General features: G+C 43.8%; 1 protein-coding gene and 1 long non-coding RNA gene across 4 annotated transcripts in view; one reads left to right on the forward strand and one right to left on the reverse strand.

The window, feature by feature from the left end:
• The window catches only part of LOC149975193 (uncharacterized), a 356,113-nt gene extending 349,610 nt beyond the window's left edge, over positions 1-6,503 (forward strand). Inside the window, exon 3 of the long non-coding RNA XR_016488927.1 lies at positions 6,367-6,503. This is a non-coding gene — a long non-coding RNA (uncharacterized LOC149975193). The remainder of the gene's footprint in view (positions 1-6,366) is intronic.
• The window catches only part of LOC110497689 (A-kinase anchoring protein 6), a 197,822-nt gene that overhangs the window by 175,501 nt on the left and 6,843 nt on the right, over positions 1-15,478 (reverse strand). For 2 of the 3 annotated variants that reach the window (XM_036954675.2, XM_036954676.2), the window contains exon 2: positions 2,345-2,737. In XM_036954675.2, coding sequence (XP_036810570.1) covers positions 2,345-2,692 — 348 coding nt within the window. In that variant the 5' untranslated portion in view covers positions 2,693-2,737. Of the gene's footprint in view, positions 1-2,344; positions 2,738-9,171; positions 9,346-15,478 lie in introns of those variants that run through there. The other variant, XM_036954677.2, reaches the window with a different exon arrangement.

Raw genomic sequence — 15,478 nt, forward strand, 5'->3', positions numbered from 1 at the left:
TTTCTACATTATACAATAACAGTGAAGACATCAGTACTATGAAATAACACATGCACACTACCATTCAAAAGTTTGGGGTCACTTAGAAATGTCCTTGTTTTTTAAAGAAAAGCACATTTTTTTGTCCATTACAATAATATAAAATTGATCAGAAAAACGGTGTAGACATTGTTAATGTTGTAAATAACTATTGTAGCTGGAAACGGCATGGAATATCTACATAGGCGTACAGAGGCCCATTATCAGCAACCATCACTCCTGTGTTCCAAGGCCAGTTTTATTGCTTCTTTAATCAGGACAACAGTTTTCAGTTGTGCTATAATAATTGCAAAAGTGTTTTCTAATGATCAATTAGCCTTTAAAAAGTATAAACTTGGATAGCTAACACAACGTGCCATTGGAACACAGGAGTGAGGGTTGCTGATAATGGGCCTCTGTACGCCTATGTAGATATTCCATAAAAAATATGCCGTTTTCAGCTACAAGAGTCATTTACAACATTAACAATGTCTACACTGTATTTCTGATCAATTTGATGTTATTTTAATGGACAAAAAATGCGCTTTTCTTTCAAAAACAAGGACATTTCTAAATGACCCCAAACTTTTGAACGGTAGTGTATGTAGTAACCAATTTCAATTAAAAAAAGTTAATTTGTTTGAGCCAATCAATTGTGTTGTGACAAGGTAGGGTTGGAATACAGAAGATAGCCCTATTTGGTAAAATACCAAGTTCATATTATGGCAAGAACGGCTCAAATAAGCAAAGAGAAACTGCAGTCCATCCTTATTTTAAGAGTTGATGGTCAGTCAATCCGGACAATTTCTTCAAGTGCAGTCGCAAAAACCATCAAGCGCTATGATGAAACTGGCTCTCATGAGGACCGCCACAGGAAAGGAAGACTCAGAGTTACCTCTGCTGCAGAGGATAAGTTCATTAGAGTTACCAGCCTCAGAAATTGCAGCCCAAATAAGGGCCCATAGGGCTCTGGTCAAAAGTAGTGCACTTGGGAATAGGGTGCCATTTGAGACTCACATTGAGTCTTCCCAGTGCTTTGAGGCTGGCTGGCTGAACTAATTATGTTCCTCCATTTCCTGTTTAATTAGAGGGTTGAGGGCTGGTCCACCATGACCTTCTAACAGAATCCAATAAGACCATCGGCTGATTGATCAGCCAGTCACTGATCAGCCCAGTAGCCTACTTTCACCCTTATATTTTAGTCATGAAACAATAGCAACTTCAATGCATTCAACAATACAATCAATGCATTCAACTAAGAATAAAACAACCACACAACAATCATTGCACGTAAAACTTTCTTCAAAATAGCTGCTATCTGCAAAATCATCAGCACACATCATCCACAGCCCCAGCCTGGACTGGCTGTGCTGGGGTAGGAGGGAGAAGGGATTCTCAACATTGATCTGAGGCTACGTCCCAAATGGCGTCCTATTCCCTACATAGTGCTCCACCAGTCCAGCTCCAAGGCTACTGAGAAGGTACAGCTCCCCTCATTACATCTAATTACATCTTCCCCCTACAGGGTCACTATACTGGGACGTGATGTTGGACAAATCATTTTCTATTTTATTTTTTACCCCTTTTTCGTGGTGTCCAATTGGTGGTTGTCTCGTCTCTTCAACTCTCGTACGGACTCGGGAGAGGCGAAGGTCGAGAGCCGTGCGTCCTCCAAAACACAACCCAACCAAGTCGCACTGATTGTTGACACAATGCTCACTTAACCCGGGAGCCAATGTGTCTGAGGAAACACCATACACCTGGCGACCGTGTCAGTGTGCACTGCGCCCGGCCCGCCACAGGAGTCGCTAGTGCGCGATGGGAAAAGGACATCCCAGCCGGCCAAACCCTCCCCTAACCCGGACGACGCTGGGCCAATTGTACGCCGTCCCGGTCCTGGCCTGCTGTGACAGAGCCTGGATTTGAACCCAGAATCTCTAGTGGCACAGCTAGCACTGCAATGCAGTGCCTTAGACCACTGCGCCACTCGGGAAGCCAATTTTGGACAATTCTGCACTTGACGGTGTTCTTTGCTAACCTGGTCCCAGATCAGTTTGTGCGGTCTGTCGTCTGGCAACGACAATGACCTCAGGACCAAGACAGCACAAACAGATCTGGACCGGGGCCCATATTCATAAAGGGTCTCAGAGTAGGAGTGCTGATCTCCCTGTCCATATAATCTTATTCAAAAGTGAAAATCAACCATAGATCACCATTGCCTTTCTGAGACACTTTGTGACCACGGGCCCAGGGTAGTTCCTTGCTACTAGGCCGTCTGAAACCAGAATATGAGATGAGAGTATATAGTGTGTGGAGGCCTACTCACCTTCAGCTGCACTAGATGCACGTCCACGTGTTTGTTGACTGAGTCCTGGTGGACAGAGTATGTGAGGTCCCGGACCCTCTCAGTAGTGGCCCTCAGCCACGTCTCGATCTCAGGCAGGTGCAGCACCACCTTCCAGTCCGCCCCCGTGTGCAGGGGAGGGGGCTTTTTGTTCTGATACCTCTGGGCTGGGTCCCTCTCCTGGGCCAGACCTTCCCCACAGAGACCACCCTGGCTGGGGCTGAGGCCTGCCTCCTCCTCCTCTTTAGGGCTGGACTCCAGGGTGGGCGTGACGGAGGTGATCATGGGCGAGACAGCCTCACAGGCCATGGGAGACACAGCAGCGATCATGGTGAATAACAGCTAGATCCTACAGCTAGATCCGTTCTCAATCAGCTGCAGAGAGACAGAGGGGGAGAGATGGATGAAGGGAGGTAGGGAGGACAGGGCGGAAGGAAGGAAGGAAGGAAGGAGGGAAGGAAGGAAGAAAGGACAGAAACATTAATTAGTAACTGTAGAGCTGCCAGAGAATGTTTAATTTATACTGAGAGAAGCCAATTGGGTAATTTCAGATGCAAATCCATAAGCAGTTCCTTTCATGCTCTGCTGGGGAATAAATCAGCCATCGTTCTACAACCAGATGTCTAATATTAGCAGCTACAGATACCAATGAGAGCTTCTTAATCAGACAGCTCAGCTCGCTGTCTTGTGGGGGAGCGTATGACCATATTCTAATATTATCTTAAGACATGGGAAAAGTTAGACCCAACAATGTGCGCAAACCACCCACATTAACTGCCTAACTGTCTGACTGTCTGTCTGTCTGTGTCACGCCCTGACCTTAGAGAGCCTTGTTTATTCTCTATTTGGTTAGGTCAGGGTGTGACTTGGGTGGGCAAATCTATGTTTCTATTTCTTTGTTAACCTAGTATGGTTCCCAATCAAAGGCAGCTGTTTTTTGTTGTCTCTGATTGGGGATCATACTTAGGCAGCCCGTTTTCCCACCTTAAGGTGTGGGATCTTGTTTTTGCATAGTTGCTGGTGAGCCTGCAGAACTTGACGTTTGTTTTGTATTTTTGTTCTTTTTTCGGGTGTCATTTAATAAAAAAGACAAATGTACGCCTACCACGCTGCACCTTGGTCTCATTCCAACGACGGACGTAACAGAAGATCCACAAACGGACCAAGCAGCGTGGTCAGGAGGAGAGGACATGACGGAAACCTGAGAGGCAGCCCCAAAATATTTTTTTTTTGGGGGGGGGGGGGGGTCAGATCGGTGTTGGCGTCGGTGCTGAAGGGTGAGTCCGAGACCGAGGAGGAATTCTTGGACCGTTTGAGCGAGGAGTGGTTGACAGTGGAGAGGGACGAAAGAGTTTGGAGGGGTTGGAGTCTGGAGCAAGACAGTCGCTTTGAGGAGCGTGTGACCCTTCAGGCATCATGCTTTGTGGTTACACCTACTGTGTCTCCAGTATGCATCCACAGCCCGCATCCACCAGATTGTGCCGGCTCAGCGCTCCTGGTCTCTAGTGCGTCTCTTCGGCCCAGGATATCCTGCGCCGGATCTGCGCACGGTGTCTCCGGTGCACCTTCACACCTGATTTATTCGCCATGACGTCTTCAATGAAATCGTTGAAAATACAACTTTCCAAAATACTGCTGCGCGTAACAAGCAACTCCTCTGATAGTCAAGGCGAGAATGGAGTTTGTTACATGTACATTTACAAACAAGGAATGGTGGTCCAACCGAAAACCATTACATACTGGCGTTTACCTCAGCTCATTGGCTATCTACCCAGCTAGATTTCAAGAAGATCATTGGGCAGAAATACAGACAATCAACGAAGCTTCGCTAAAATTATTGGTGCGCAAGGTAGTCATTGCTCGTTGTCTTCAAATCAGTTCACTTCGGTCAATACTCCCCACAAAAAAAACTATCACGTTTGGCTGTGTTGCAAACATCCAGAGGAATGCACTGAAACCAACCATGACTAGATAAACGATTGTTTACCGTGTGTAATTACGTCGAAAGCTCCGTAAAAAAATTGATAGAGAGGGAATTCATGGCACAAACAGGTTACAAAATGTTTCGATTTAGGCTATAAAAATGGATTTTATCAAAGAAAACGGCACTTCATTTGATCACTGGGACCCTCAGGAAGAGAAATAAGAGCAAGATATCAGAATGTAAGACATAATTTTACCTTCAGATGTGAATGTGTAAAAACTGTCATGGCGGAAAATGTTTGTTGTTGATTGCTCTTCTCAAACAAAAGCATGGGATTTGTTCTCTGTAATAGCTATTTTAAATCGGAAAACGTAGTTTGATTACCAAGATCCTAATCTTTTGAAGGATGTAAGAGACTTGCATTTTCTGTAAGGAATTTCCTCCTCTTCTTCCGAAGAGGAGAGGCGAAAAGGATCAGAGGACCAATATGCGGCGTGGTAAGTGTCCATGGTTCTTTTAATACGTAAATGTACACATGAACAACTGAATACAGAAACGTGAAAACCCAAAACAGTCCTATCTGGTGCAAACACAGAGACAGGAACAATCACCCACCAACACAGTGAAACCCAGGCTACCTAAGTATGATTCTCAATCAGAGACAACTAATGACACCTGCCTCTGATTGAGAACCATACTAGGCTGAAACATAGAAATACCCAAATCATAGAAAAACAAACAGACTGCCCACCCCAACTCACCATACTAAATAATGACAAAACAAAGGAAATAAAGGTCAGAACGTGACATTTTCACTCTGAAATTTCCCCTGATGTTGATCCCTGTACGGGGATCGCAGCCATAAGAGGTTTTCAGGAGCCTTTTGGTCCTAGACTTGCCGTGCGGTAGCAGAGAGAACAGTCTATAACTTGGGTGACTGGAGTATTTAACAATTTCTTGGGGCCTTCCTCTGACACCACCTAGTATATTTGTCCTGGATGTCAGGAAGCTTGGCCCCAGTGATGTACTGGGCCATACGCACTACCCTCTTTAGCGCCTTATTATCAGATGCTGAGCAGTTGCCATACCAGGCGGTGATGCAACCGGTCAGGATGTTCTGTCTTGGTGTGTTTGGACCATGACAGTTTGTTGGTGATGTGGACACCAATGAACTTGAAACTCTCGACCCGCTCCACTTCAGTCCTGTCGATGTTAATGAGGGGCCTGTTCGGCCTTCCTTTTCCTATAGTCCACGATCAGCTCCTATGTCTTGCTGACATCGAGAGATGTCTCCCTATAGGCTGTCTCATCATTGTGTCGTTAGCAAACTTAATGATGTGGTTGGAGTTGTGTTTGGCCACGCAGTCGTCAATTGCTCGACTATGATCTCCTCGGCCACAACATCAAACTTAATGACAGATTTTTTGAGTTACCTTAGATTAATTGACTTTTGAGGAAATGTATAATGGCTATGGCATCTCAAAATGGACAAACAGTACTATTGCCGCTTTTTTCTAGTTTTTCAAGCAAATGTGTTTTAAGGGAGTATGAGAGCACACTTGTTCGGTGGTCTAGCCGCCAGCCGAACTGAAGCTTGCTGACGCCTTTACAGGGGAGGAACAGGAACCGGAATCTCACCCTTATCCTGTCGTTGGTTCTCCTCTCCTCGTTCACATTTTATTGTGGGATTAAACAATTTTTTTTGTCAACAATCTACACAAAATACTCTTATGTTAAAGTGGAAGAAAATGTGATTTAAAAAAAAAGATTGATATAAATTAAATAAGTATTCAGCTCCCTGAGTCAATACATGTTAGAATCATCTTTGGCAGTGATTACAGCTGTGAGCTTCTTGGGTAAGTCTTTAAGAGCTTTACACACTTGGATTGTGCAATATTAGACCATTAGTCTTTTCATTATTCTTCAAGCTCTGTCAAGGTGTTGGATTGGAGATCATGGCTATAGACAGCAATTCAAGTCTTGTCATAGATTTTCAAGCAGATTAAGTCAAAACTATAACTTGGCATCTCACTGTCTTCTTTGTAAGCGACTCCAGTGTATATTTGGCCTTGTGTTGTAGGTTACTGTCCTGCTGAAAGGTGAGAATGCTGATCATTGACTACAGCTCAACACCACAATGCCCACAAAGCTCATTACTAGGCTAAGGATCCTGGGACTGACGGGCTGCCCCCAGGTGGGTAGGCAACAACACATCAGCCACGCTGATCCTCAACATTGGGGCCCCTCAGGACGTGTCAAGAAGCAGCGCGGCTTGGTTGGGTTGTGTTTCAAAGGATGCACGGCTCTCAACCTTCGCATCACCCGAGTCCGTACGAGAGTTGCCGCGATGAGACAAGACTGTAACTACCAATTGGATACCACGAAATTGGGGAGAATTATTTATTTTTTCATTCAAAAATAATAAAATAATAACAATAAAAAGATGTAAAAAATGTACTTTCTACCATCTGAAAATACCTCTCATCTTTTGTGTATCCTCTCCTTCAGTGTTGATCTAAGCATGTAATTATGTTGACATCATTGATCTACAAGTCATTTTGCATGCCGAAGAACCCCAGGCAATATCAGTAGCCTAGTCAAACACGGACCAACGAGAGGTCGGCGTTTTCCTGATCTGGCACACCTGCGCATCACCTTCAGCATTCAAATGTTTGTAAAATGGCTTGCTCAATAGTAGGCTTTATTCCTTGACAACCAATATAATTTGCATGGTTATTTTTTTATCAAATGCAGTGTTTAAAATTGTGTTTTACCGGAATAAAAGTAGCCTAAGCTACTACCAGAGACACAACTCTCATCTGGCGATAGGTAGGCTACATGCTATAGGAAGGCTACATGCTATAGGAAGGCTACATGCTATAGGAAGGCTACATGCTATAGGAAGGCTACATGCTATAGGGAGGCTACATGCTATAGGAAGGCTACATGCTATAGGAAGGCTACATGCTATAGGAAGGCTACATGCTATAGGAAGGCTACATGCTATAGGAAGGCTACATGCTATAGGAAGGCTACATGCTGTTCGGGGCTTTATTTGGATTATTCAGCTTCACCATCAGCAATGGTTTTGGTAGTTTTGCTTTAAACAATTGGTATTGTTTCCCTTATGGCTCAGCTCAGGCGCCTGCCTACACACGCACACATCCACTGAGCCGCATATTTTAATTTCGAATGGAAAATGAACGTGTTTATGCAACAAATGTTAGTGCTATATTAACTCGCATCGATTCGTTCCTCTAATCAAACCAAATCACTTCGAACTAAAACGTATGGTTCCTGTATCGTGTCGGAGCCCATGTATCTAGATAAGTATGGAATCATCTTCAAAGGGAAAGAAGCACATCCCTACGTGGAAGGTCATATTACAGTGGTCTAAATGAACCTCGTCTCTCTAAATGATTCCTAGGCTTAACATCTAATACCTAATATATTTGACCTATAGAAGGCACTAGATGATGTCCCAGTCATCATTAACAATGTGCTCCTGTGTATGACACATTTCTTCTTGTATTACAAACCCAACAAACCTTAAAGCCACGCTTCTAAATCTGTACATAACCTCAAATAGTGGGTCATCAACAAACATGTAAACAATGGAGCAGACCCTATCTCCTCTATCGTCAAATTATATCACTGTATGTACAACTAAATATTATATAGACTGATCACATCAGTCCATGGTGCAGTGATTAACAATATTGTCCAAAAGGTTAACTTTCCTCTACACCAGTACAGCAGAGCAGTGTGATTGGAAACAGCATTAGTTCATAGAATAGAGAAACACAACAGTACGTCACTGGAAATCAATGGCTTGGATGAGGAGACGCATCCTGCTGCTTTATTATGACACTATTACAGTGAGAGGCCTCCCATCTACCAATGAGAAGTCATTATGCGCTGACTGATGGCTCAACCTACCAATAAGAAGTGGCTCACACGATAAAAGGATGACTCAATTCTGCATCTGTATTACCCTCCTGACCTTTCAGTCTCATCTGGAAATATCACTCTGCTCATCCTGGAGATGACAAAGCCGTTTTATTGCTGCTGCTGCCTCTGCTGCTACTGATACACATGCACGTGCGTGCGCACAAGCACACACACATGAATGTACATACACAAACGTGTGCACGCATGGATGCACATACACACACACACAGGGCCAGACAGAGAGACCTTGTAAATATAAATCAATTCCACCCACCTCTCTCATCTCTCTATTCTCGCTCACCTTCTCCCTCTCCTTCTCTCTCCCTCTCCCTGTATTCGCTATCTCCCTCCATTCTCTCTCCCTCTCCTTCTCGCTCTCCCTCTCCTTCTCTCTCTCCCTCTCTCCTTCTCTCCCTCTCTTCTTCTCCCTCCTTCTCTCTCCCTCTCTTCCTCTAACGATCTGTCTACCCCCCTCCATCTCTCATCAATCTCACACACAGACATGGTACAATGCTAACACTCCTGTCCATGCGCGAAGAACTGCACAGGCAGCAATTTATGCCTCTGGTCTGACAGCATCCATTTTGCTCTTCATTCCACCCTGAGGTCCATCTACAATGAGGACATTAGTAAAGCACCTTGAGAAGCGCTCCTTCCCGACTGAGCATCACATATGAACACATACTATTGGCAGCTAGAATAGCTGCCACTTAGCTAAAACACAGTCACACACACACACACATAATAACATCCAGAGGCAGTGCAGCTGACACAATTCCGTTCACGGGCTACACACTCTCCTGACAAAAGAATTCCAGGCCGACAATGAGGGATCACATACCACAGATGTGCTAAGTCCACTGACCATATGGCCCAGCATACCTCATTTCAAACCCAAAAAAGGAAATCCCATGAGAAGTCGAGCAGAGCTTACCGAGTTCCATGTGAGGATAAATAGAGGCCAGGCAACATCAGGCTCCAGATAAGAGTATCCAATCCCTCTGTTTGTCAGACTGACAGTCAGCCTGCCTCTCTGCCAGGCCAGAGTGACAGACACTGCTTAGCACTGCCCTCAGCCATGTGGTCGTGTGAGTCTGAGTGAGTGAGTGAGTGAGAGAAAGAGAATCTCTGCAAGTCCAAGCCACTCCCATTTGAAACCTCCATGCTTCCTCTCTCCATCTCTCTCTCTTCATCTCTCTCTCTCCTCCCCTGCCTCTTGACAGTAACAGCCCATGTCAAAGGTTTCTGCCGAGGCCTTTATTATGACACCCCTGAGATGATGCTGAGGGGGACAGTATGGAACTCACTGGTGTTCATGTATACCTGTCTTTTCTACTCCGCTCTCTGTATAGTTGACCTACTAAAAACACCAGGCGTTGTGTTGTTATGGGGGTAGCCTTAGCCTAAGCTAGATATTGACTGGGAGCCAGAACATGGAAGGGGTCTAAGTAAATAGAGCCTGTAAATCAGAGCCTATTAGCTAATCATTGGTCAGGCACCGACATCCTGTCTGCCTGCAGAACCTCATCCTTTAAGTCATTTTATTACTGTTTTACTGGGCCCGGATGAGAATTGGACCACTTTGACTCCATCCCTGTGATTCATATGGATGTCTATGAGCTAAGACTTGTGTCATCAACACCATCATCGTCATCCTCACTACGCTTGATTTGCTGAATGAGGTCCTGTCTCACTCTGGGCTGTGAGCTGTATGCTGCCTGGCAGGGTCAGGAAACTACCAGCCTCAGCCTCTTAAAGGGCTCATAACCACAGATCTAGTATTAGATTACCTTAACACCAATCTAAATCTGAACCGTTAAGGACTTAAAACAAAAGCTGACCTTAGATCAGCATCTAAAAGGGCTCATAACCACAGATCTAGTATTAGATTACCTTAACACCAATCTAAATCTGAACCGTTAAGGACTTAAAACAAAAGCTGACCTTAGATCAGCATCTAAAAGGAAACTTCGTTTTTCCTACTGTATAGTAGGATTGCCAATGTTGGGCATAAAGACAAAGGAGGACATAGATAGAACAAGTGTGAGCACTGCAGCATATTAGCCTTCAGGGCAGTCAGTGGGCATGGTACTAACAATTACCAAGCCTCATTAAGAATACAATAAGGCTTTTGTTTCTACTTATGTTGCCCTCACATCTTGAACAAACTACAATTTCATAGTTATTAATTTAATGTGTACGCTTTCATAGGCTACAAATCATCCAAAACTAACAACAAGTGAGTGAGTGAGTGAGTGAGTGAGTGAGTGAGTGAGTGAGTGAGTGAGTGAGTGAGTGAGTGAGTGAGGGAGTGAGTGAGTGAGTGAGTGAGTGAGTGAGTGAGTGAGTGAGTGAGTGAGTGAGTGAGTGAGTGAGTGAGTGAGTGAGCGAGTGAGTGAGTGTGTGTGTGTGTGTGAGAGTACTATTCTTTGTGACAGTCACTGTAAACTAGGCCTTATCACCATTTCTGATTAATCTGCAAAACTCTGTCCCTTAATGATTCAATTAGCAGTCCCTAAATTTGTCACCCTCTCGTTCCCCTGGCTTCTGCCAAATGCAAATGACAGGCCTGTCATGTTCAGTGTTCGTGCAGTGACATGGAATCAGCCGAGGGGTAAAAACAACAACGTGCCAACAATAACAATAACAGTATACTGCAGCGTTGGAATAGACAAGCCTATCATCAAAACTCATTAACCTGTGACAGAGAAGGTTGCTTGAAACCCCTTTCACACACATGTATTAGACTATTTAACACTGAATCAAAAACAATAACCAGGATATGATCAGATTTAGTCTATAGAGAACAAATCTGAGCCCAGGACCAAGGCAAGCTCTCTAACATGCCTAGAAATGCTTGTAATGCACATTTTAGAGTGGTATTTTATTGTCCCCAGCACAAGGTGCACCTGTGTAATGATCATGCTTTTAAATAAATTTGTGCACAACATTATAGAGAAATAAGCTTTTTGGGATATTTTATGAAACGTGTGACCAACACTTTACATGTTGGGTTCATATTTTTGTTCAGTATATATCATTAATAAGCACATATGAGACAGCTGCCCATCAAACAGCCATAAGCTGTCCCAAATACCACCCTATTCCCTTTATAGTGCACAACTTTCAACCAGGGCCAACAGGATCAAAAGTAGTGCACTATTCAGGGAATATGGTGCCACTAGGGACATATTCAAAATCGTTTCCTTTACTCTATGGGTTCTAGCAGCATAAAACCACCCTGGAGTCATGAGAGAAACCCTACACCAGAGCACCTTGGTGGGAGTTGAATCACCCATGTCTCTGGTGTCTATAGCAGCAGAGTGCAGTTACAGTAAAGCCTGTAACATTGACATTAAGCCCCTTTAATTGCATTTCAAACCGATTTCCAGTCCACCCATGATTCACAAATGCATGGCTACAGCATCACTTGGGTTACGTAATACGGGGCTGATTTCCAAAGCATCACCCAGAGATGTGTAGGCCATAGTGGCTATGACAAGGCAGAGGAGACTATGGCTCAGTATGGTGGTGAGCAAGCAGGCACATCATGACCTATTATCCAATAGTACACTGAAACTTATGGGTGATACATCTAACTCTAGAGGTAATATGGAAATAAGGCCACACATTTTTTTAAATTTTATGCATAATGAATTCAAAGATATTGAAATTTGGGGGGCATCAGTTCCCCTTCAAATGAAATATCTAGTGAACACTGTTGCAGGCTTGGAGAGTAACACCAGGGTCATGTTCAGTAGGCCAAAATGTAGAACAATATTTTGCAATAGAAAACCATTTGTATTGGACAATTCCTGCAGTACCTCCTCGTTTCACTACGTTTCGAAACTATCTCTCTACTGAACACAACCCGGTCACCAGCTGTTGGGAATAGGGATCCCACAGGGAACAATGTGACTATTATCCTGTCAGGATCTCTCTGTGGCCCAGGCAGTCCAGGACAGATGAATCATTTACTATTCATGAGGAAGACATGTTACATGTCCTATGGCACCCAAAATGAATCATAACATTCAGAGGGAACAAACACTGGATTCTACAATGATAATGCAAGGGCACAGTTGTTTTGTTGCTCCTTTAATAAATTCAATTTCAGCAACTTGCTATAATATAGCTGAACACAGTACAGAGCATAAGGGTTTCAAAGCTAATGCTACTAACCAGCTAGCACAAAACGTTCCGATATGTTTCTTAGAGATTGGTGAGAGCATGGTTGCCCTAAGGTTATTTTGCATACAACCTTCCCAAAAGGTTCTGGGAATGATGCAGGATGGTTCTATTTAAAGTCATATTCTCAGAACATTAAGACAACTTTCCATAAGAACCACAAGAAAACATGAGTAAAATCCTAAGAATGCTATTTAAAACCATATACATTCCGTTCTCAGCGTCACCAAACTCTCTCTAGCCTCTATCTTGTTAAGTGTGTTCAGGTGTGTTGGCCGTGCCCACTAATTGGCCACACCTGATCTTAATAAGTGCTTGTTTACTTTGAAATGGGGTCTGTTTGAATAGACTTAAATGAAAAACAGGATCATGGCTCGGATAGGAAAAAAAGATGGCGGAAGCGGATGATGGAGTGGATTCTGAATCTAATGGTGGTAAAATCAAGGAGAATTGGAATTTTGTCCAAAAGAAAGGAAAACTGAGCAAAGTAGAGTACAGTGATGATAATGTCACTTCGTATCTTGTAGGAGTACGGTTTGTAAATGAGGAGCAGCTGATCGAATTACCCATCTTGAGGAATCAATTTGAGATATGCAAACTGGTGGAGAGAGTGCTGGGTAGAGTGAAGGCTGTGAGGATCATGAGAGGCTGGTTGGTTTAGATTTTTTGTGCTTCTGAGGATCAGAAGAAAAGTGTGTTGCGTCTCAACCGATTTGATACGTTTGAAGTGGTGTCTCTCTCTCTCTCTCTCTCTCTCTCTCTCTCTCTCTCTCTCTCTCAGGAACAGGGTACCCCTCAAGGCGGTTATATCTGGAGTCTCGTGGGAAGTAGATGTTGAAGAGATGAAAAATATTCCTGGAGTGATTGATGCACGTTGGATGAATCGTGTGGTGAATGAAGAAAAACTGTTTTGTCAGTTTTTTTTTGGTTGATATGGAGTCTCCCTACTCAAGTGCAGTTAGGGTATATTAACTACAGAGTCAGAGCATTCATCCCAAGACCAACGCAGTGTGGTCATTGTAAAGCTTTTGGTCATGTGTCAAGTGTTTGCAGAAGAGAGAAGTCGAGATGTCCAAGTTGTGGAAAAGATCACGTGATGAAAATGTGACATGTCGCAACTGTGGTGGGAACCACAAAGCCACGTCTTTCAAGTGCCCCACAAGGGGGAAAGGGAATGAAGTGGCCAAAGTCAAGGCTATCCAGAGCATAGCAGCTGTTAAACAGGTTGAGGGTTTGAATGGTGCACTTGAGTCCATGGTGGTGGATAGGCCTTCACTGCAGGCTGCAGGGTTTGCCTTTCACCAGCAGAATCCTGACATTTTAAAGGTTAAGAAGGTTGACTTTGTGGCCTTCATAGCTATGGTGATAAATGGCACTGCCAAGGTGGAAAGAAGGTCCAGGAAGATACAAATCATTGTGGAAGATGTTTCCTGGGGCTGAAAGATTTCTCGGCGAAGGAGTTACATAGAATATTGTCATAAGCGGTACCACCCTATCAGGCTCTAGGCCTAGAGCCTGAGAAGGTAGATATGGAGAATTGGAAGCAGTAGGAGTTTTGTTTTGTCAGTGTACTATTTTTCTTTGGGTGAAGTTAAGTTAGTTTCCTTATCACCTATTGATTTTAGTTTTACCAGAAGATCATAAGGGTTGAATCTTACTGACTCTGTGCCACAATAAAAATCCAGGTTCATGCATGATTAATGCCTAATCAAATTAATTTCCAGGTGTCCTATCTTTGCTTGGATTTCAAAACTGTTAACATAAGCTAGCAGTATTATTAAAAGTATTTTAAAAACATTCAGTAGAAAGCTAAGGAAGTTATTAAAAGATGTCAATCTTATAATTTCTGTTCTCAGAACGTTAATAATTCCTTCCAGGAAAACATTTAGAGAACGATAGAAAAATGTTTTCAGAACCCTCCTGCTACCTAAAAAGTCATGTTCCCAGAACAGGCAACATTAACCCTTCCATTCTCAAAACGTTTAAAAAACATTCCGTTTTACTGGTCAGGGAACTTATGGCTTTGTCCCCAGAACCAATTGGAAACCAAAAACATACGTTCCCACAGCTTCCAAGGAACCAAATGTACTAGCTGGGTCCCAGTACTGTTGTAACTCACTAGCTACTGGTATGGTTGTACCATTAACTGTGTAGGCCAACACCTAAACAAATACAGAGGATTCATTCAATGTCAATTGTTGAGGGCAAAACATTAGCAACTTCAATTACTTTGCATTGGTTACTATACAGTTGGTGGCGAGCTTTACACCACTCCAGCCGACGCTTGGCATTATGCATTGTGTACTTAGGCCTGTGTGCGGCTGCTCTGCCATAGAAACCCAATTCATGAAGCCCCCGACGAACAGTTATTGTGCTGACGTTGCTTCCAGAGGCAGTTTGGATCTCGGTAGTGAGTGTTGCAACGGAGGACAGACGATTTTTACGTGCTACGCGCTTCAGCACTCAGAGGAGACATTCTGTGAGCTTATGTGGCCTACCACTTCACGACTGAGCCGTTGTTGCTCCTAGACGTTTTCACTTCACAATAACAGCACTTACAGTTGACAGGGGCAGCTCTGACCTGTTGGAAAGGTGGTATCCTATGACGGTGCCACGTTGAAAGTCACTGAGCTCTTCAGTGCATGCCTTTCTACTGCCAATTTGTTGTCTATGGAGATTGCATGGCTGTGTGCTCGATTTTATACATCTGTCATCAACGGGTGTAGCTGAAATAGCCGAATCCACTCATTTAAAGGGGTTTCCACAAACTTTTGTGAGTAGCTAGCGTAGCTAGTGATGGGAAAGGTCATTCTGTGACCTTCATCACACCTTAGTTCTAGCAGGAACAGCAGTTCTTTTGGAAGCTGTGTTCTCCCCCACATTGGTTCAGGTAGAGTAGTTCCAGCTTCTCTCTTGCTCTCCTTCCGTCTCTCTCCACTCTCTCCCTCCCTCCTCCTCTCTCTCTACAGAGGGACAGATAGATCTCTTCTGATCAGGGCCCTAGGGGCGAGAGGCTGAGGTCTTTATGGCACATTTCTCTGTATGAAGAGTGG

Source organism: Oncorhynchus mykiss, chromosome 19, assembly GCF_057628025.1.
Source record: "Oncorhynchus mykiss isolate SJ-2025 chromosome 19, ASM5762802v1, whole genome shotgun sequence".
NCBI lineage: Eukaryota > Metazoa > Chordata > Actinopteri > Salmoniformes > Salmonidae > Oncorhynchus > Oncorhynchus mykiss.